Source organism: Patella vulgata, chromosome 7 (genome assembly GCF_932274485.2).
Source record: "Patella vulgata chromosome 7, xgPatVulg1.2, whole genome shotgun sequence".
Taxonomy (NCBI): Eukaryota; Metazoa; Mollusca; class Gastropoda; family Patellidae; genus Patella; species Patella vulgata.
Window position 1 is genome coordinate 19,539,299 of NC_065885.2, and position 23,042 is coordinate 19,562,340.

The 23,042-nt window shown below is 34.0% G+C and overlaps 1 protein-coding gene across 2 annotated transcripts; it reads right to left on the reverse strand.

Annotated features, from left to right (window-relative positions):
- Window positions 1–972: 972 nt before the first annotated feature.
- LOC126826919 (dynamin-1-like protein) lies at window positions 973–23,007 on the reverse strand. Of its 2 annotated transcripts, XM_050556065.2 has the most exons (16): window positions 22,862–23,007; window positions 19,829–19,973; window positions 17,969–18,090; window positions 17,191–17,440; window positions 16,635–16,783; window positions 15,751–15,855; window positions 13,486–13,599; window positions 13,059–13,150; window positions 12,353–12,473; window positions 11,903–12,049; window positions 11,492–11,584; window positions 10,509–10,679; window positions 8,712–8,927; window positions 8,085–8,145; window positions 7,221–7,432; window positions 973–6,493 (listed from the first exon to the last, which is right to left on the reverse strand). In XM_050556065.2, exons 1-16 carry the CDS (start codon window positions 22,961–22,963, stop codon window positions 6,437–6,439), a joined length of 2,157 nt encoding a protein of 718 aa, XP_050412022.1. In that variant the 5' UTR covers window positions 22,964–23,007; the 3' UTR covers window positions 973–6,436. The 2 variants fall into 2 exon arrangements, with proteins under 2 accessions (XP_050412022.1, XP_050412023.1); XM_050556066.2 differs by lacking the exon at window positions 8,712–8,927.
- Between the last annotated feature and the right edge of the window lie 35 nt (window positions 23,008–23,042).

Consider the following 23,042-nt stretch of genomic DNA (forward strand, 5'->3'; position numbering starts at 1 on the left):
GGAGTAAGGTTTGTTTATCTATTTAAATAATATAGACGACACTCCTTGTCACGTGCATGTGTGGAATCGCATTTCTGACACCTGCATCAAATTGGAACACAAAAGCCCCCCCCCCCCCACACGAACGGGGCTTTAGTCACTTAATTGTGCACACTGATAAGCAGTGAATATTCACTACAGTCACTGAGAGGGATGACATCGGTGCGGCTTAATGAGCTCGCGATATTAACTTTTTTCCATCTGCAAATTAAATTCTAAATCATTTATTTGAAGTATTAGAAAAATAAATAAAGGTATTTGAAGTATATCAAGATAAAAAAAATCTTTCCTGTTTGGTGTAAATAGGTATAAAAATGAGTAAAAGGCACCATTCTGCCCGGACCAGTTAACGCAACAACGTCTTATGTAAACAATGCACGCGCCATAGAGTCAATGATTGACGCCCCTCGATTTGAAGTCACCTGTAAAAGGCCTACTTGAACTTATAAAGGCCAGTCATCTAAGGGAGAGAGAAATATCACAGAGTAAAAATACTCTGTGGAAATATGGCTTAACGTCCCCTCGACACAAACTGGGTCATTTCGGGACTAACATTTAGTTCAATTCTATTTCAACGGTTCGCGTGCCTGTAGGGGTCTTGAACAGTGGGAGGAAACCAGAGGACCCGGAGAAAACCCACGAGGTTGGACAGACGCCCCTTGTCACGTACAACCGTGGAATCAAAATCACGCCAGTTGACTCAATGACATAACTTACGCGTACGCGCTAACCATTCGGCCATCCAAACCCCTGGGTCTATTTAAAATCCAATCATCTAGCGTTGGTATTTTAATTTTGTTTCCTTATTAACGAAAGTTAAAAAAATCAATCTGCATAGAGTTAAATAGAATTATTTCACACACAACGATCGATCGTAGACAATCTTTCCAGGTTACAAAAGGGGAATCCTTTGATATAAATAAGAAAACAATATTGTATTTATGTTTTAAAGTATTGTTCAATCACAGACACATCAATTAATTAATGACTATACTGAAATATAAACTAGCAATTCTACACTAATGCTACTAGTCTGTATAAGGAATGCTATAAAATATCTAAACTTTTTACAAATATTTAACAACATATTATGATACACAGATTTACATAATACCAGAAAAGAATTAACCCAATGTAAAGAGGTCTCGAAAACTTACAATTGGGTCGAGAGGTAAGCAGAGTTCACAGGTCCAGACAACACCCAGGCCCACCCCCGTTGCTTTAAGTTCACCTGTTTAAGAAAATCTAATATTTATTGAAGACGAAACTGTTGGATGATTCAAAGCTCAGCCAACCCGAAGTGTACCTGTTTTATACGAATCTTTAACCTTTCATTTAGCGGTCAGGTCAAGTTTTGATTTTCGTCCGACTGTTTCAATAATTCATATGAAGAGAAAGGCAACTTTTTCAATTACTTATCTCACTTTTAAAGTTCATGTAACCATTTTTTTTAATAACAAAAATACAAGTGTCTGGATATAATATAACACAAGTCTACACTATAAATTTACAGATTATCCAGTGACAAAACCTGGAGTAGAAGAAGATTGTATTGGTCTATAAAGAAAACTAATATCTACACAATATTATTATGTACAAAGTTAATATACAAATACAGACAATTTATTCATATTTATCACCAGGGGTCTTGCTATAGTTTGATTATAAACAAAAACAATACTATTGGGTAATGTCTGCAATTGTACAAGTACGAAAAAAAGGAAAACTTAATAAAAGAACAGTTCTTTGCTTTGCAGAAAAATTAAAAATGTCTCTCTGATTATATGTAGACTGAGGTTTATCTCCCTAAAATTTTCTCATTTTAGCAAAGGCCAGCTTTTATTTATAGACAGTCTGGTCTTTTTAAATTTTTTAATCCCTAGATTCAAATCAATGTTAAATGTAGATTGCAATTCAATTACTGCCAAGATGTCTTACACACATATATAAAGAAATTGACACTTCCTTTTAACTTAAAGTAAAAGAGATGCCATACTTTAAGTATATTTAAAAAGATGATGGCCATATACCTATTTGAGTTTATATAATATACATGTAAATCTTTGTCAAAATACATACAAGACAGTGTCACACTATGGTATAATAAGTATGCTATGGTATAATACATATGCTATGGTATAATAAGTATACTCTGTAAAGGATAAAAGACAATTGGTAAAAAGAAATTAAATCATTCCTGTCTAATCAGAAAATATATTTTTGGTCAATTTGTTTTGATAAATATCAATGCAATCAAACTGGCCATAGTGGAATTCTATCCTAAAAGTCCATTCATCAAGATATTTAAATAAAATTCATTAGAATAGAACTGGAGAATACAATAGAAAACCTGACTAGGAAGAATAAGAAGTGATTTTTTTTTCCTTAACGAACTTCTAATAAAACTGAATACTTATGTTTTGTTTGATCAATATACAGTTATACAATACTGTAGCAAGACATATTTTTTTGTGTTGATTTAGTATGTCTGCAGTCTACTGGCTTAAACAATACCTTGCTTAGTATTGTTTTTTTTTTCTATTTTCTATTTAGTCTAAACACAAACAAAATCATGTTTAGAACCAGTCTGGATCCTCGGAGTACACATGTGCTCTACTACAACTATACAGCCTAAACTGTATATCTGGAGGGCCAGAGTCAATGATACTATTTTGTGAAGACAAATATTTGTTGTAGTTGAAGTGGAGACATTTTAAAGGTGGAGAAATCAATAACTTGAGTTATTAAAACTAACAGAATTTTCCTATTGTGTAATACTTTTCAAAGGATGATTTTTAAATGAACAGAGTGATTTAAGTCATTTTTATGAAATATCAAATTGCCTTAGATTTACTTGTATGGTATCTTAAACATGACAAAATGTTACAATACTCTAACTAAATATAGCATATTTTGGGAGATATATCTATCCAATAAACTTAGTTGAAAGCTTTTAGTTTTTACACAAAACTGCTCAAATAAAATGACCAGTGAACACATAGCTTTATGTAGTACATACATCTAAACGATTTTCTATAATTTTACCCAAAGTTACACACATACACTTTTAAGGGATTAAAACCATAAAATATTACTATTATACTATGATATCTAGATGGTATGTTACCCGCCATTTGTTTTTCAACATGATTTGCCTTAAAGTTATTGTATGGCGTATGCCCGTCTTCATTCAGTTCGGAGCAGAACAGTAGGACGTTAAACACCATTTCATTTCATTTCCTTAAAGTTATGCTATCGAAAAATGAAATGGAATGTCCTACTGTTCTGATCCAACGAGTCTAATGAAAACGGGCATAAGCCATACAGTGTGCTATGAGGTAAAATTTTGCCTAGACAGCGGCGTTACGGCCTACTCTTACATCAAATTCTAACCATGAAGGGATCTTTTACAAGCACAGAATGTGTACACAAGACCTTGTTTTTCCGTCACCCTCCATCCTCCACCACTGACAAAGGGGAAACCATACAGGAATATCCTGATAAACTTTCTTGACAACACAGGGATCGAACATGGAATCTCCAGGTTAGCACACCAACATCTTACTTCCTGAGTCATAGTGGCTCCTAGTCATGAAATCACCAAGTCACCAAATGCAAGTTCCTGACTATCATGAGTAAAAGATAGTACAATGATTGAAATTAACTTCTGTTAATAAAAAATGGTGAGTGACACAGCTTCCAGATAAGAGAAGAATTTTGGTTTTAATCCCTCTTATAAGTTAACACCATTAAACATAGTATATAATGTCATTTAGATCACACTTTCACTTTCAGATTTGTATACAGTAAGTTTTATTATCTTATCATAAATTATTGATAAATCAATGTAACTTTTCTCAAATTTGTATCAAATGATTAAATGTTAATTTAACCAATAAGCACATTTCTGATGTGAGAAGCTTTATATAAACTCAAGACAGTCTTCATCATTGCACTGAGCCACTGATAATAGCACTATTAGATAAGCTTTAATTTCATCACATTTTTTGAATTAAATCTACTTTTGTTTTAATATGTTTACCTATTCTTATTCTGTTACTGTTCTTCAATACAGTGTTTAAAATTTCAACCTACTGAAATCAACTGGTGTTACAGTCGTGGCCAAAAGAATAGGACTATGCTTGAAAATGGTTGGATTTCTTACATGTAAATTCATTTGATCATATATCTGCCACCTGAAGACTGATTTTCACAAATGAGGTATCAATGGATAGGTTATGTGAAGTATGTTCATTACGCATGCACATGCATGTTTGAATGATGATGTCATCACGGCTATGATGTCATCAACGAATAGGACCACGTTTGAAAATGGTTGGATTTCTTACATATAAATTCATAAATTGATCATATATCTGACACCTGAAGGCTGATTTTTACAAATGAGGTATCAATGGATAGGTTATGCTTAATATATTCATTACGCATGCACATGCATCATTGAATGATGACGTCATCATGGCTATGACATCGTCACATTGTACCAAAGATTTAGCAGCTAGCAACATCGGAATGGTGGTAGAAAATTATTATCAAACAGATTTAATTCAGTCAAGGACCTCAACCCAATTAAAAACTTATGGACAGTACTTAAGGACAAAGTAGCAGACCTCCATACATCTAGTGCAAAGAGCCTGTAAGATGCCATCAAATAGGTGTGGATTATCATATCGAGAGACTACTGCAATGAGCTGATAGAGAGCATGCTGAAACGCATGGCAGCAGTCATCGCCAACACCGGAGGACACACAAAGTATTGACTACTGATCGTTACTGATGTTAGTTTGCATGTTAGCTTATCATTTACAAATGAAATAAATGGTTCTTAATCGAATGATCAAATGAATTTACATGTAAGAAATCCAATCATTTTCAAGCGTGCTCCTATCCGTTGATGACGTCATAGCCGTGATGACATCACCATTCAAACATGCATGTGCATGCGTAATGAACATACTTCACATAACCTATCCATTGATACCTCATTTGTGAAAATTGGTCTTCAGGTGGCAGATATATGATCAAATGAATTTACATGTAAGAAATCCAACCATTTTCAAGCGTGGTCCTATTCTTTTGGCCACGACTGTAATATAAGGTTTGTTGAAATCTGCTATTTACATATTCCATCCTCCAATGGATACTGTGCAACATACATTTTTTTTTTAAATTGTTTGCCAATCACCGAGGTTTATCAGTGTAACTGTCAAGGTATTATTTTCACTACTTCCCAACTCCAACCACAATAATCAGTGTATGGTTATTTTGCCCGTTTGGTACGAACACTGTCTATTGCTTTGACATTTGTTGTGATTCTGGTCTTACAGAAAGCCTCATCAATCAAGAGTAGTTCACCAATCGAACATTAAATTAACCAAATTTTAACTTCTTTAGCAGTTTGAGGCATCTGGTTAAAACTATACTAGTATATCTACCTGACTGATAGAAATTTGAACTTTTTAAAAAAAAAATTCATAAAATCAAATAGTTTCAACCCAATTTAATGGTTAAATTCAATATTCCAAATGAGACCAAGACTTATTTTTAAAATTTTGAGCAAATCAAATAGCTTCAACCCAATTTAATGGTTAAATTCAATATTCCAAATGAGACCAAGACTTATTTTTAAAATTTTGAGCAAATCAAATAGCTTCAACCCAATTTAATGGTTAATTTCAATATTCCAAATAAGACCAAAATTGTATCATATGCTACTTTGGCTTATTTCTAAAATAACTCAAATTTGTATTTTCTCAGTATTTTTTTGTAGCTTCAGAAATGATACTGGGTAAAAATAAACATATTGATAGATTCTCTTATATTTTACCATTATTGGGTTGTGTATATATTTGATATTATAAAAAGATTTCTATGAGATTTTCTATTTATAGTTTATGAAGTAGTAGTATCACAGTCAGTAACAATTACAGAAATATATCCATTTTACTCTATTTCTTATTGCAATATCTTATAGTCAATGAATAGCCTAAATCATTCTGGAAGTTATGACTTGATCTTGGCAAGCTCTCTGGGCTATTTTACTTTCTAAATTTTTGGAGGTAAAATTTCATGCATCCTTTATATAAATAATGTAAGTTTCAATAAATTTTCACCAATTGTTAGAAATATAAATAATACTAAATCAACTGGCATGGAGTCACAAATTACAGCAAAATGAATATCATGCCACATTTAAACAGTTGTAAGAGAAAAACTGCATTAAAAATCATCAAATATTTTATTTCATCTGAGAAGCACATGGTTCTTTTTGAACTATTCATAGACATTATGTCACAATATGAACAATATCTAATGGTTAATAAGATTGTCTGTTTAAATTAAACACCTAGTTAATGTCTAATATTGTCTACTTTTATCACCACAGATGAGTCTCTCGTATTTCACCAATAATATGACTTGCTTTCTGTAAAGCCTGAAATAATAAATCACAGTATAAAGAGAATATATGTATCAAGATGATTTCAAAACATTTTTTTATTGACCAAAAAAGATAGGTTGCCAGGCAACGAAACATATGCCCACAGCAGCTAAATCATGGGAGCACTTTACAAGGGTTGTCGCATATTCAATGGCAGCATTATTTTAAACAGAGAATTCAGAGACCACCGGTGGCGACGGCAATATACGACCACATTTCCATCTGAGAGTGTAAAAAGGAAACAAAGTTTTAATAAATGTTCCTGAATCAATTTGATTAAAATACAGATTTATATTTCGTTTCGTTTTTTAATTCTTTCAAAGGCCTACACTATATGAAGTCCTGACAAGTTGTACTCAAGGGTCGCGTCAGGGGTCATACGAGGGACTTTTGCCCCTATGTCATCAGACATTGATTAATCAATCAGTTTTGACGTTTCTAGTGGTTTATCCACAGTTCCATGCATGACATGCCAAGAAGTTGTCATAACAGACCGTTTTATTGGCTTATCCCTCACTTCAACCAAAACGCCGGTAATATAACAATTCTTCCAGATGCTAGTGCAATAAAGACAAGTTGAATGAAATTTGAACTATAAAAAACGAAACGAAATAGGATCTGTGTTTTAACCAGATTGTTCCTGAACGACTAAAATTCGAATTAATCTGGAATTATAATCCCAGGATGAAAGTGAACTGAACATAATTTAAAATGAATATACCTGTAACATATCATGTGCTTCCTTCCTACGTGTAGCTATATGTTCTGATTCTTCTAATAATATGTTTATTTCTTCCTTTTTATAAAGTTGACTAACTAGTTCACTCTGTAATGTATCTTTAACATAGTTCACTAGAAAGTGCATGATAGCTTTAGGTATAGTGTCCTGAATATTCTTTCTTACTATTAAAAAATATGACCTTATCAATCGTTCTGAAACAAAGAATAAAATTATTCAAAATATGATTTTATCCCAAATATTTACATTGCCAACTAACTCAGTGTCTCGCATCGAATTCGCTAACTACCCATAGGGCTACACTGTTCAAATGTTATATCCTTAAGATATAAAGGGTGACTGCTATGCACCGCTTCCAACGACTTTTGTCACCGACTTGACAAGAATTGAAAATACTATCGTATCGTTGAGTGTACATAGTCAGTTGTTGCTACTTTTATAATACTAGTTAATTAAAACTATGTAGAAAGACTTGGAAACAAAAGTGACAATAAGCAAACAGTTGAATATCACCTGCCATGGTAGGAATAAACAGAAGGTACAGTCCTGAACGTGATGAATGACATCAGTAAATTTTACGTGAACAGGAGTATTTAATAGTAACTTCATTTATAGTAGGTACTCTATAGCAAACCCAAAATGTACAATCTTATTTTAATAATATGAAATAATGTAAGGGTCGTTGGAGGTGGGAGAACCGTGCACCTTGTCACGTACAAGTTTGGAATCGAATGACTCAATAATAGACCTTATGATCTAAAGTGCTTATGTTATGTTTGAAGATCTGATGGTCTCACAGTATGGCGAAACACTAGTGTTCAGTATATTAAACTGTAATATTGTTACCTATACAATCACAGTCCCTTTGTTCTCTTGTTGATAATTTCATTACTGGAGCTTGTTCTGGCTAAAAATAAAACAAGTTATATCTTTATTATAAATATCCACAAAATCTGTACAAAACATGAGATAAACTTGCAAAAATAAAAAAATAAACACCAAATGATCAAAAATTTCAAATAAAAAGTCATGCCATGACAATTTGCAAAGCTTAGTATGTTCACAGACTCTTAAGTCATGGTATAAAACATTTATTTCATGAAGTTAATCGTTTTACAAATCAACACAAAAATAAAATAAAATCCACACCAAGACAAAGCTGGGGGCTATCACACAAACTTTGCATGTTCACTGTCAAAATAAGGGTTATTATAATGCATTTCCATGAAAAAACATTATTAACCCATAGGGTTACCCCAATTAAAATCCAAATTTTTGGAAAGGGCTTTTACATAGGCTAAGCCTGTTCCCCAATCCCATTCAGACATCCTATATTAAAATATTGTTTATAAAAAAAACCCAAAAAACAAAAAAGACTTAAGATCCAAAAGTCAACATATCACTGGTTAAGGGTTAAAAAGTAAACTACATAAAAAAAAATAAAAGTAGAAACATGGAGAATAAAATTCGTACCACTTCAGGCAGTAAATTAATACCACTACGACGATTGGTTGGATTGAGTTGTCTGGCGGGAGATTGGGCAGCACTAGATGGAGCACTGTTTGGTTGTGAACCAGACTCTGAAGACCGATCGGCTGAGATGTCAAGTTTTGAACTACGAATTAAGTTGGATATCTTCCATGTTCCACCATTTAAATTTTCTTGTAAAGCAGCGTTAGACAGAGCACCCTAATTAAATAGAAAAGCAGAAAACATGGAGCTAGGACCCAAGTAAATATGTTAGTTCTAAAATAAGGGTAACAACTAGTAACATAACATTACAAGGTTAGTAAAGGTTGTGTTATAACAGGCATGATATTAAACAGGTATGGTATAGAACAGTTTTTTTTCTAGCCTTCACTAACAGGCATGATATAAAACAAGTATGGTAAAGAACAGTTTTTTTCTTGCCTTCATCAAAGCTAGTGTCAGAAGAGTTATTTGCCCCTGCATTTACAAGTCTGGAAATAAGGCCCCAGTCTCAAAAACATGGTCAGGGAGGCTGGATGGCTGAATGGCTAGCGCATGTGCATTGTATCATAAGGTTTGTCAACTAGATTGGTTTCAATTCCCTGGTTGTAAATGACAAGGAGTAGGATCGCATGTCCAACCTTGTGGGTTTTTTTTGGGTCCTCCGGATTCCTCCCACTGCTAAAGACCCCTAGGCACAAGCAAATTATTGAAATAAAATTTAACCATGCGTTAGTCCCAAAATGACCTAGTTTGTGTTAGTGGACATCTCTCTCTCCTCTCCCTCTGTCTGGTGTGTCTGTCATTCTGTCTGGTACAGACAAGTCTTTTTTCTGTCTCAGACTTGCTCCATTGATTGGGTTAGATTATTGCCTATTGTATTGAATAACATCACATCCATAATATTTAGGTATACTGTTATAATGAAAGAGACTTTCCAGTTCACAAGTGCCTGTGCTAATGATTGCAACTGAATCAAACTTAAAATATACATTCCCATGAAAGTATTTATGTCGTAGTTACACTCTAATCTGGGTGTCATTTAATCTTGTGTATCTAGCACTAATTTCTTTCACAATCGTGAAAATTAAATGGTCAGCTTTAAACCGAACACAAGTACAAATTAGATGATTTTTGGTGATTTTAAACAATTGTTTGAACAAAAATTTGATATTAAACATATGTGAAAGAAATTAGTGCTAAATACACAAGATTAAATGATACCCGGGTTACAGCGTTATTTCCAATAAAAGTATGGTATATTGGTACATGTATATATATATGGAAAGTAAAGACATTCACTCTTACTAGAAGAAAAATACTGAATTCCCTCAAAACATCCATGGGGTGCCCACAGGACAAACATGTTAGGGTTTCCTTAACTGTCAGCACGTCTCCTTGAGTGTTGATCTATTGACAAACGGTTGTGAGCACACTGAGAACATCCAGTAGACTCTGCATTTAAATGTCAGAAAGAGTTGGCAGAGGATAATCCAAGAATGTACTTAGGTTTAGATATTTATCGTAAATAGATAGAGACTAACAACAAATACAATCTAAACCTCAATCACGTGACATACAAGGCTACTTAAAATAGATTCTTGCTGAATGGGATAATTTTCTGGGGATTAAAATGTTTTCAGAGGAATGTGAAACAAACTTCTGATACATAAATTAGTTTGAATATGTTTTTAGTCCAAATATATCATCAAATCACACAGTTTGTGGGTGGGAAGGCATCTTTCTCCCTTAGTTTTAAGTTATGTAACATACTGATACAAGCAAACTTATTATACAAACCTTTTCTTCATTATGCTGTTTATGTAAAACATCTCCACGACCCAGTTTATGTGACTGAGTGAGTTCTGTAACTGTCATTTCTGTCATCATCTTATGTACTGACTGAGCCTCGGAGAAATCAGGATGTTTTGTGTTGATATATGCTAATTCTATACATACTAAATTCTCTACCTAATAATACAAAAATAAAAACAGTTTAAATAAAATGTCTGAAATATATCCCTCAAACAGTCAATTTTCATCTGTGTCTCTCAGAAAAAATTTGAAATAAACTTTTTCCAGGAATGATATCCCCGTTCATTTCTGAAAACCGATCATCGTCATTTGAGGGAATTTGAATCTTTTATAGAGTAAAAAAATTGTGACATTTGACTTCCTAATAAGAGAGAGAGAGAGAGAGAGAGAGAGAGAGAGAGAGAGAGAGAGACACACACACACACAAACCAAGTTATTTTTGGACTAACACATGGTTCAATTTTATTTCAATAATTTGCTTGTGCATAGGGATCTTTAGCAGTGGGAGGAAACAGGAGGACCCTGAGAAAACCCAAGAGGTTGGACAGGCATCCCTACTCATTGTCCCGTACAAGCGCCACGTGACTTGATCACAGATCGTTTGATCCAACACGCACATGCATTAACCATTCTGCCACCCAACCCCACTATCTCTAAAAGCACTAAACATTCAAAAATGCTTTGAGTCTGTTTAGCATTTACAAAGATATGGTGAATTGAAATTTTTCAACAATTGATATCCTCTACAGACAAATAAGCCAGTGCCACCTTTAAGTGTTGCATAAAATCTGATAATAGGCCTCTTTTCAATCCCAAGTATATAGGCAAGTAAGTCGAAAAAAAATCAAATATTGTCAAAAATGCAAATGGCGAAGAGCAGCTTTAGAAATACAACTTGAAGGTAATGACCAACAACATACTACTGTTTCTTGCAATCATGTTCGTGTTGTAAAATTAAATTTTCTCACCATGCTATTTGTTGGAGGTAATCGTCTTCTTAATAAATTAGTTACTACATCTACAATCTTCTCATATAATTTAGGAAACCGTAACATTTCTTGCTGTAAAAATAGAAAATAATTAATGAGATTCAAAAACTTATTAGAAATGTCCAACTTTGAAACCTAACCTCTATTTAAAATAAAAGTTGTTTTTTATTATTTAAAAGTTGATTCACATTGTTTAACTTTTACCAGCAAAAGAGTTGGTCAATAAGGTGTCAGTTTTTACCACATACCTATTAGACAATTTTCTTACCAACGCTGTCAATCAGATTGACTTATTTAGTATGAAAGCAAATTAACGTATAAAACCTAAGACCGTATTAGAGAAAACTAAAATAAAATATCTACTGTAATAAAGTTAAAATAATATCTGACCTGTGTACCACAATGTTGAATCATTCTCTGCATTTCTTCATGAACTAACTCAACACAACGTAAACTTGGTTCTTCTAATCTGCGTATCTGACGTTTTACTAATAATTCAAACGATATTTCTGGTACAAATAGAGCTGGTCTCGGACCCTACAATGCAATAAATATATGATGCTGATTTGCATAGTTCCAAATGCTTAAATTACCATATTTGTAATTTTGTATTAGAAAATCTTTTTTCACGTTAATTTTTCATGTCTGATGTTATAATGCATATAACATTATTAGTGTCTGATGACATAATTGAAACAGATAAGTTTTCAAATGAAATTTAAATTAAGAGAGTGTTTAAGCAAAAATCTAAGAAAACTTGAAAAATTACGAATCTTTCTGGAACTAAAATTGTAGCGCGTACAAAATGAAATACAAGTTGATGAAGAAAGAATAACCTACTGTTGCGTTTCGTATAGCTGTTAGAACATCTCTCGTTGATAAACCACCAAGTGGATCAACTGATTCTAAAGTTCGACCAAATGTCTCATGAAATATATAACATATTCTAGCACCTCCACATCTGAAAAAAAAAATGTATATGTGGAATACTGTTAATAATGCCTAAAAATAAGTCTGTGCTATGATCAGAAAAGAAATGAAATGGATTTTAATGTCCTACTGTTCTGCTCCTAAACTGGGCTAATGAAGGCGGGCATACGCCATACAGTGTGCTATAAGGGAAATTTTGCACGGGCAGCGGCGCTACGGCCTACTCTTATATCGAAGTCCAACTGCCAAGGGATCTTTTACGTGCACTCCAATGTTTACACGCGACCTTGATTTTTCGTCCCATCCAAACGACTCGACAGCTGTCCAATGTCAGGCCCTCCATCCTGCATCACTGACAAGGGTGATTCATGCCGGGAAATATGGATGAACTTTCTCGGCCAATGCAGGGATCGAATCTATGATCAGAAACTGATGGTTTATGCCAGGATCTTTAAATAATCTGATACCCTTCAGCTGCCTTTGGTGTTTGCTTGTTATTCCAGTTTTAGGTTTGCTTTAATGTATAGTCCTAGCCCTGTACACGGACTATTCCATGCTGCCTAAACAACTTGTTACATAAAGGTAATGTTATAATACTGTAAATAAAGTAACTTACAATTCTGATGTTTCTATGTTTTTAGCTGTTCCTTCTATAGTATTACAATAAGCTGAAGCAAACTTAGTTATAACTTGTAATAAAACCTGAGCCTAAAATATAATTATAGAATCATGTTTTATTTTTGTAGTAAGTTTGCGAATGTGTTCAAGCAAATTGAATATCTCATGCATGCAGAGAAGTTCATGGTCTTCAGCAGCTTGATCCCTTTTCAATCTGGCAAGAAACACAATTTGCAAGGACACATTTTCTGATCACCATACATTTAGCATGATGGCCCAAAAAACACTAAAATGTTTAAACCCAAAAATTGGGTGCAATTTTGTTTGGAGACAACCTACGGCAAAAATACACACACACACTTAAATATATAGTTCCAGGTTTCAATATATACAGAATGTTAATAAAATATCATTGTCGTACTTACTTTATCGTCTATAGGTTCACCAAATGACGCCAGTAAAGATTGAAACTGGGCAATTAGAACATTAACTCTTGTTTTTAACTCCGGTAAACAATCTCGAATATGATGCATTAAAAGCTGAAAAGATAAAAATAATCAACCTACAGTATACAAAACATTCGACAATATAACAAATTATTCTACAATAACAAATACATCCATATAATTAAAATAATCATTTTACAATATACTATTCAAAAAAAGTAGGGGATATTTGATTTTGGGGGCATAATACTAAAATATGCAAATGACTACGAAAAAAGTCACTATAGAACCTAACAGAAGAAACATTTCCAGTTACATGTGACGCCCAAACGCACCAATAGCTACCGCATGGAATGCAGGTGATGCTTGGGATCATCATGGGGGTCCAACCCAAGATTTGCACGACTCTGACTTTGAATGTTACAGTCATTGTGGCATTGAATTCCAGGGTGGAAACATCAGTTTAATTGTTTTAGTGACCAGAAAACAAATTTTGATATGCGTCGGCTTACCCAAAATGAAAGGTTACGTGCCCTTGGCATGCTACAGATCGGCACAACACAGGTGGTTGTGGCGCGGACGATGAATGTTTCTCAGTCTGTCATAAGCAGGCTATGGTCCAGATACCGTGATACACAATCTGTACAGGACAGACCACGCTCAGGTCTACCAAGGGCGACAACTCAAGCCCAGGATCGATTTATCCGTACCTTGGCCTTGAGAAATCGTGTCATCACAGCAAATCAGATCAGCGCTCGTCTTCAAACAGACACTGGTGTGAGAGTGAATGGCCAGACGATTCGGAATCGACTGCATAGGGGTCACCTTCGCGCCCGACGTCCTCGCGTGATCCCTTGTTTGAGAGATCATCACATTCAGGCAAGACGTCGTTGGTGTAGGGATCGTCAACACTGGGATAATCGACGCTGGAGCAATGTGATGTTTTCAGATGAGTCAAGGTTCACTGTTGATTTTTTGGACAGACGTAGGAGGGTGTGGCGTCGTCGAAACGAGCGCTTCCAAGACGTTAACGTCATCAGACATGATCGATTTGGGGGTGGTTCTGTTATGGTGTGGGGAGGCATCACTGTTGCTGGAAGAACGGCTTTACATGTTGTTGCAGGGCGTGTTACAGGCCAGTACTACCGGGACAACATCTTGGCAGTCCATGTTGTGCCGTTTGTACGACGTCATGGCCGCCGTTTCATCTTCCAGGATGACAACGCAAGAATGACAGGGCCAGGATCGTTACAGGTTACCTCCAACAACAGAACATCACCACATTACCTTGGCCAGCACTGAGTCCCGACCTCTCCCCCATCGAGCATGTCTGGGACATGCTTGGACAGAGGTTACGTCAACGTCAACAACGTCCTGCCAATGTCCAAGAACTTGCTGCTGCGTTGCAACAGGAATGGGACAATCTGGACCAAAATGACCTTAGACGTCTCATTAGTAGTATGCCACGTCGGATCAATGCTTGTTTGGCAAACAGAGGAGGATTTACCCGTTACTGACTTGGTTGTGATGCTGTGGTAACTTTGCTGTTTGACCCCGGGTATCATTTTACCCTTATAATGGTCAGTCTGTGCCTTACTTAGTCTAACGATCATTTGGAATAAATCGATGAATGTGAACTTCATTTCATTTTGTCATTTGTTTCTTCGTCAGTTTCATTAGGTGACTTTAATAACATTTAAAAATCAAATATCCCCTACTTTTTTTGAATAGTATATAATAAAAGCATTCTACAATAACAAATCTATCCATATAACTAAAATAACCATTTTACAATATAACAAAATCATTTTACAATATAACAAAATCATTTTACAATAAGAAATCTGTCAATCTAATAAATATAATCAAATCTATAAATCGATGAATCTAATTAAAATATAGTATCTATTTTGACCATTTAATCACATGTTAAAAGAGTATTGTAACTAATAATGCCCACATGATGACACTAAAAATAATACTAAAGTGTATTATGCATTAAAGTATAAGACAAACTTATGAAAAAACAAATACTGTAACTTTTTAGGCAACACTTTGAACAGTGTTCTCTCAATGCCATCTTATAAACCTAAACAACAAATTTTTGTCAAAATCTTTTTTTTTTTTTGAAAGCTGTTTTCAACATTGCTTATAACTTACAACAAACCTAGGGATGTAATTTCACATCAGTACTTTAAATAGGATAAGGCTAATGTTACAGAACGTTAAAAATACTACACATACCCTATTAAGTGTTTTAGCGAGATACTGAGATCCATTCCTACTGGCTATTGATGGATATTTCTTCTGTAGAAAAGATGCCTCGTCTTTTAATGCATCATTTAATTCCTGAAAATATACATGCAACATACAAATAATATTAAATAATAAAGTTAACAAAACTCAACAGAACGTAAAATGAAAATAAAATGAGGTCAATGGCCTACTTTTCTGCACCAGTTAATAGAGACGTGCTAAATATGTAATGTTGTCATATGCTGTTTAACGTCCTACTGTTCTGCTCCGAATTGGGCTAATGAAAACAGGCATATGCCATACAGTGTGCTATGAACAAAATTTTGTCCGGACAGTTGCGCTAAGGTCTACTCTTATATCGAATTCCAACTGTCAAGGGATCTTTTACGTACATGCTAATGTGTACACGGGACCTCTGGTTTTCGTCCCATCCTAAAGACTAAACACTGGACAAGGGGAAACATATGCTGTTATGAATTAGATAATAACAAGTACTAATGATTAGCTTGATATTGGTCTCTACACAGATGGGTGTATGAAATCAATGTAAACTACTTTAAATGGCTATAACTAAATTATACTGTACAGTAGATATAAAATCTTTTTTTAGATAATTACTGCTAATTATTTTGATGGATGTTGTGTTTAATAATAAAAAGTAGTACTCAATATATAAGTGATAGAACGGAAATATCTATTCAATCTCAACTGTTGATCATTTACATTTAAAGTATTAATTCCTGCTCAAATAAATAACTAAATCATAATTTGATCCAAAATTGAATCATGTGCACTCTAAATAGATGTGCATCTTCCCATTAAAAGAGCTATAATGTCAATTCAGTAAATACATGTACATGTATAAAACTTACCTTCTTAGATTTAATATCAGCTTGACTTCTATTTACGACTCCTATAATGCCTAATTTAACAGGGATAACTCTACCACATAATACATCCATGGCATCAGTACCAGCATCCATTAAATCTAACTTAGTAATAATAGCTAGAGTTCTTCTTCCTGGTGAAAAGCAAAATTAAAAGGATGTCAAAAGTGTATATCCTTGATATTTGATAGTTCAAAGTGTAGTACATCCTTGATATTTGATAGTTGAAAGTGTATGTATATCCTTGATACTTGATAGTTAAAAGTGTATATCCTCAATACAGGATGTAAAAAGCATATTTCAATGAATGTCTTGGCAAACTATACATTTTTTTGGAGATGCTCTCAATTTCTATTTTTCTTCTCAAAATGTGATCCAGTGTTTCTAGTTCTAATGAAGTTTTATAAACTAAACTTTAACTATTTACTAATAAAAATGCACTTTTAGAATGACCCATAATAGTTTCGCATTTTAATTCACTCGATTGCAAATAATTTTTCTTATTCTTATTCACAAGTGAGAGTTTGTATTAATAGTTTACCTTCTGGATCAACTTCTCGACCAAGTTTTAAAGCTTCAGATGTGGCAAAATCTGTGTTAGCTGCTGTAACGGCAAGGATAATAGAATTAGGATTAGAGATATAGCGTAGGCATAGCTCACGAATCTGTATTTCTATATCTGGTGGTTGATCTCCAACTGGTAGTTTTGTCATCCCAGGTAAATCTACTAATGTGAGATTAACAACTCGATCAGAAAATATCTTGAGGTTGATTGGATCTGGACAAATACCCTGCATAAAGAAAATACAGGATTCATATATTACACTATCATATGCTTAACTATATTTGTTTAATGGGAAATCACTTAAAATTTTTATTAAATTGTTATATTTTCATTCTATTTGATGGTTATTCAAAATGAAAGATAAGAGAATTTTGCCAGTACAGTGGCATTTCTTCATAAAGTTTTAGTAAGTGCAGGAGAACAACACCACACACAACCTACTATAAACCCAGCACACAAATCACAGACATAAAAGTGCTAAAAGATTAAGTGAATGGATCCATACATAGCACTCACTGTAGAGTCACTGACTTCACTTAATGTTCATGGGAAGTTTATAATCGACACAAAACGAAAAGTTAAAAAAATGGAAGGCATTCCCAAACCAGTATATATCATGACCAGTTATTACTTACAAAATGTTAACCATAGTGTTTTGAAGAAAGGTTCATAAACAAGAGACTGTTTATGTCTAATAAACTAATTTGGCGCTGTGTCTTTGCCTTACTGTCGACCATTAGTTTAAGTATCTTACCTTGTCGGTTCCACTGAGTCTGTTAGTTTCATTTTCTATTTCTTCTTTAATTTCTTTAAAATCTGTGTAGATTTTGTTTTTGGTGTGGAGAAATTTACCAAATTCATTCTCTCTGACCATTTCTTAAAAAAAAATTAAAATAAAATATCAGCTATGGAACAAAAATAATAAACAACAGCTGATCATAATGGTCTGCTATAGACCTACGACTGTACACTTGAAAAAAACAAAACAACACCCTGTAAAAATAAACACAATCAAATCAAACCTGGCTAATCTCTGCTGACATAAGTATTAACCAACATAAACATCAAATTTCAGACTAAAATAAATTATAAAAAGAAACTAGGTCTATACCTAAATATTTTCCTAAAACAAATATAGTGGTGGATCCGGAGTAGATAAGTTTTACTGTATAATAATTTATACATGAGCATAAGTTAACTTGACTTTTCAACCCAATAACTTGTTTACAAGTGACATTTTTGTTACTCATAAAAGACACTGTAACATTTAAATTTTATAATAATTCCTAAAGTAGCGTGCTGATAACATAAATAAATTCAGAATTAATTTATGAGTGAAAAATTGTCGGACTTGATCAAAATCATTAAAAATTTTAACAATGAACAACATAATAATTAAGCACAAATACCCTAAAACTAGGTTTAAATGGTCAATATTACATGTACCATTAATTGAGTAAAAGTCGGTGATCAGAGAACAGAAATTAGAATAGCTGACATAATTAATGCCGCTATCGCAGAGAATTTAAAAATGGAGTCTTAGTCAAAGTTGTCCATTATGGATTAGCAGAAAATAATTTAACTGGTGTTTATTAATAGCTAATAATAGAGACCACTTTCAGGTGGGTATAGTCCGTATAGTGTTGGTGTATACAGTATTAGGCACATTTAGTTGCGCAGTAAATGTTTCTATGGGTTGGAAAATTATTAAAATAGTTGGATGGAAACCAAAAGAAAATGATAACAGATTAAAATATTGTGTGATCGTGATTAAGATTGATACAGAACTAATTAATGGGGAAATAAAATGCACAGTTTGGAAAGCGATTTCGTAGGAGTGAGGAAAGCAATAAAATACATAGATTGGTATTTAGGTGAGCGATGGAGCGCGAGAGCGACAGTGCACCTCAAACGTGAAGGCCTGCTTGTAGAAATAGATATTTGTGCAAAGCTTATTAAGCTGATGTTTCTCCCATTCGTTGTATATGTCTATTGTACATGTACATGTATCATATTTAAACGCAGTATTTATATGTATATGTAATATACATTTAAATTATATACATGTAGGTTGATGTTTTCATGTATGTTCTACAGGTAAGTGTCAGTTTGATAAGAGTCTACTTAACAACAAATGTGTATACTGTATCATGTTAGAGGCTTTACTACTGGAACGCAAGTGTTTTTCACACACGCACAGGCGCTAACACTTTAGCTGTCAAGACTAAGTTTTTAACTTAGCCCCTCTGTTTAGTAAACAGTGTTAACGTTTTATCGATCAGTTTTTAACAATCGATACTTATTACTCTATTTTTCAGCCATAGTGCCAAAGCTTGTAAGTAGTCAAATAATCTGAATTATACATGTAACAGTCTATAATATATGCTATAATATTATAATGATGTACATATTTTGTTCATGTTTCAGTGAATGAGATAATTTATTTGTTAAATAAATAGTTGTATCAAGCTACACATCATGGTTTTCTTCTTTTCATCTCCTCCAAGAAAGTACAGCTGTGACAAATTAGAGATTTTCCAAAAAATACAAATGACGATCATTCATAAGAAAGGTGAACTACTCTGTAATCGTTAGTGACAACAATCCTACTTACTTCCATCATGCATTCGTGTTTCTGTGTCATTTTTACTGAGATGTATAAGCTGTAATACTAGAGGACGTCTTGTAACAATTCCTGTACCTCTTGGTAAAAAATCACGGCCAACCAGATTCTCCAAAACAGAACTTTTACCAGAACTCTGCAATAAATCAATTTGACAATATAATACAGTACATGGTATAACAGCTTTTTTTGTTGGGAGGGTGGGGGGGGAAGAGATTTTTTAGTTTGATTGAAGTACATGTACATATAGCTGGCCTGTCATGTACCTACATATAAAATGAACTGTATGGAAGACATTTAGCAAGAAAATAATGTCTTTAATCATGGTTATCAAGATACCACCATCATGGCCATGCCAGTCAGTTGTCTTCTTATCAAACACTGAGTTTTACAAACCACTGGGCATAAAAAGGTTAACCAATAGAATCTACAGAGTGTCTGACTACAACACAAACTACACCGAGTTGAAATATTACAGTCTGAAATGGTTAAGCACCAAACTAAAGATGCATACTCTCGTCAAGAAAATAATATAATGAATACTGAATAATGCCATATTTTAAAACATCCTTAATTTCATGGAAATACAGCAATATAAGACATGACATAATAACAATATGATGCATGTATTTTTCATGGGGATTCGTCACCCTAAGAAATCATTAGTATGATTCACACTAGACAAATATAAGCGTATTTATTTCTCTTTTAAATTATGGCATTAATGAAATGCTTGAGTGCACATGGTGACATTCACTAATGTAACAGACTAAGATACATGTATTTCTTGTGTATACGGATCGGTAACTTCATGAATAATCTACATGCACTGACAACTGATGAATTCTTTATTGCTTTACATCCAACTCTCAAGTAGCACATTGTGTCATTATACACATGTAAATGGAAATCTTTCAGTTTTTCTTGTGGTTTAAGATTTGAAGTCCAAATCATACTTTCCTACTAGGAGTACATTCACAGCAAAACCCCTTGCAGTTTAAAACTTGCAGAATCATTGTGTTTATTCATGCATGCAACATCTTATTTAAATAAGGTAATTGCAGTCAAATGGGATTAGAATGAGTAAATTGGTAATTCGTTACATCTGTGTTTGTTATTTGCTAAGTCTAACCCAATAGGAAAACCTAACAATACAATATACATATAGCACTTGTTTACGGTACATGTACATCCATGTTCATAAGATAGGCCTAGCCACTTTTATTTTAACTTTGGCACATTTTTCCTAGAGTAAAACAATACTGTAGCCTAGTATGTTTATTGTTTAAATCTGGGGTAAAAATAACATTACATTGTTCTAGGACATTAATGGCCACCTGAGTGGCAAATGTCCACTGCAGCCAGACTGAGTGATTACATGTCATTTGGGACTCACGTCATTTGGGACTCGCTTCATTTGGGACTCGCGTCATTTGGGACTCGCGTCATTTGGGACTCAAAAAAATATGACCACGACATTTGGGACTCGGGTATACATCGTTTGGGACTCGGGTAATTTATTAGAAATAGGCCAATTCAAAACACGAAAGAAAATATTTATTAACATGAAACACGTGGTTAGTAAAAGGCTCAACCAAACGATAAAACATTAGTTGCACTTACGGTTCTTTGATAATCATCGTTTCTCATTAAAGTTATATATTTATTTAAAACGAATAATATGCTGATGAATTTATTTGAAAATGACCTACACAAAAAAACAAAATAAATATTTACACGACATGCAATCTTTTTTCAAGCCCCTAGCAATTGTTAACGATAATCCGTGAGCTGCACGTTGACATGCTTGTCATAGATGGCAATACCAATCGATAAATTTTTTTGGTGGAAAATATATGAAATGGCAACGATCCAAGCAGGATAATTAAAGCTGATTAACTGATAATCCTGATGTTATTGCAGTATGTTCAAAGAAACCTAACGGTTCTTTGGTGGGTGAGGAAAAACGTGAGTTGTCAATCATCGAGAATGGCGGCCGTGTGTTGATTGCAGTTATACCGTTTCACGAAAAAACATTAGCAGTGGTCGGTCAATCAAGCTCGTTTACTATTTGATAAAAGAAAAACAACGAAGTATTACTAAATATACATAAATTTTCAACAATATATTATTGTCAAGTTTTATACTCGCAGATAAAACAAAACAAAGGAGAACTAGCAGTGTTAATCGCGGTCTCAACAAGCGCCGATCAACTAAATAAAACGAAAGACAACTAACACAGCTGTTACTATATATCTCATAAATAAATAGTCCCAACTGTCGTTTATATTGAGTCCCAAATGTCGTTTGTGTTCAGTCCCAATCGACGCCAATCAAGTCCCAAACGTCATCAACTGAGTCCCAAATGTCGTTTATGTTGAGTCCCAAATGACGTGATACCGACTGAGTAATGTTAGCTTTTGCCAGATGAGATAAAACAATCTATAGTTCAACCTGTCTTTTCCAAGAAGAGAAGCTGTGGCTCAGTGAGTCAGATGTTGGCTCACTAACCTTGAAGTCTCGTCTTCGATCCCGGTGTTGACCGTGAAATCCAGCGGGGTTCCCCTTTGTCAGTGGTGCAGGACGCAGGGACTGGCAAGGGTCAACAGTAGTTTGGATGGGATGCAAATCTGAGGTCCTGTGTATCATTAGCCCAGTCTGTGCAGAACAGAAGAAAGTGAAACCCCACTTCATTTCATTTCTCGAGTAACGGATGGTGATGCCGATGGTCAAATGAAAGAAAGGCTCAATAGTCAATCAATCAAATTCAAAGACGAAACGAAAGAGGTAGGTTTTAACACGGTCTTAATAGGATCAAATTAATATTAATCAATCTAAAACAAGGGTCAGTTAATGTACAAGTAGATGCTGCGATTGATGTTTTATTATCAATTATTTTACTGACTTGTCAGTGTCTGATGAAACTAGACTTTATCATTTGATGTTTATTTCGGTTATTTCCTGATTTTGAAGGTCAGAAAAAGATGGTATTTTGGAGTGGAAAAATAGACATGACAACCAAACCTGATTTCCTATGACGGCAATTTGTGGCATGTGGATGACATCTGTTCCGACAGTATTAAAAACATCCTGAAGTTTATTAATAACGGGAATTAATCCCTCCATTTTCAGTAATTTTTAATTTTTCAATGGCGAAACCGGTAGTAGAAGGGAAGCGACTCTTTTATCACTTCCGGTCTAGAAT

Coding starts and splice junctions, on each gene's coding strand:
- LOC126826919 (XM_050556065.2), bottom strand. CDS start 22,963: ATGGAGGGATTAATTCCCGTTATTAATAAACTTCAGGATGTTTTTAAT. Junction 19,974..22,861: donor TTGCCGTCATAGGAAATCAG/GTTTGGTTGTCA, acceptor GATTTATTGCAG/AGTTCTGGTAAAAGTTCTGT. Junction 11,585..11,902: donor TTCAACATTGTGGTACACAG/GTCAGATATTAT, acceptor CTATTTTTACAG/CAAGAAATGTTACGGTTTCC.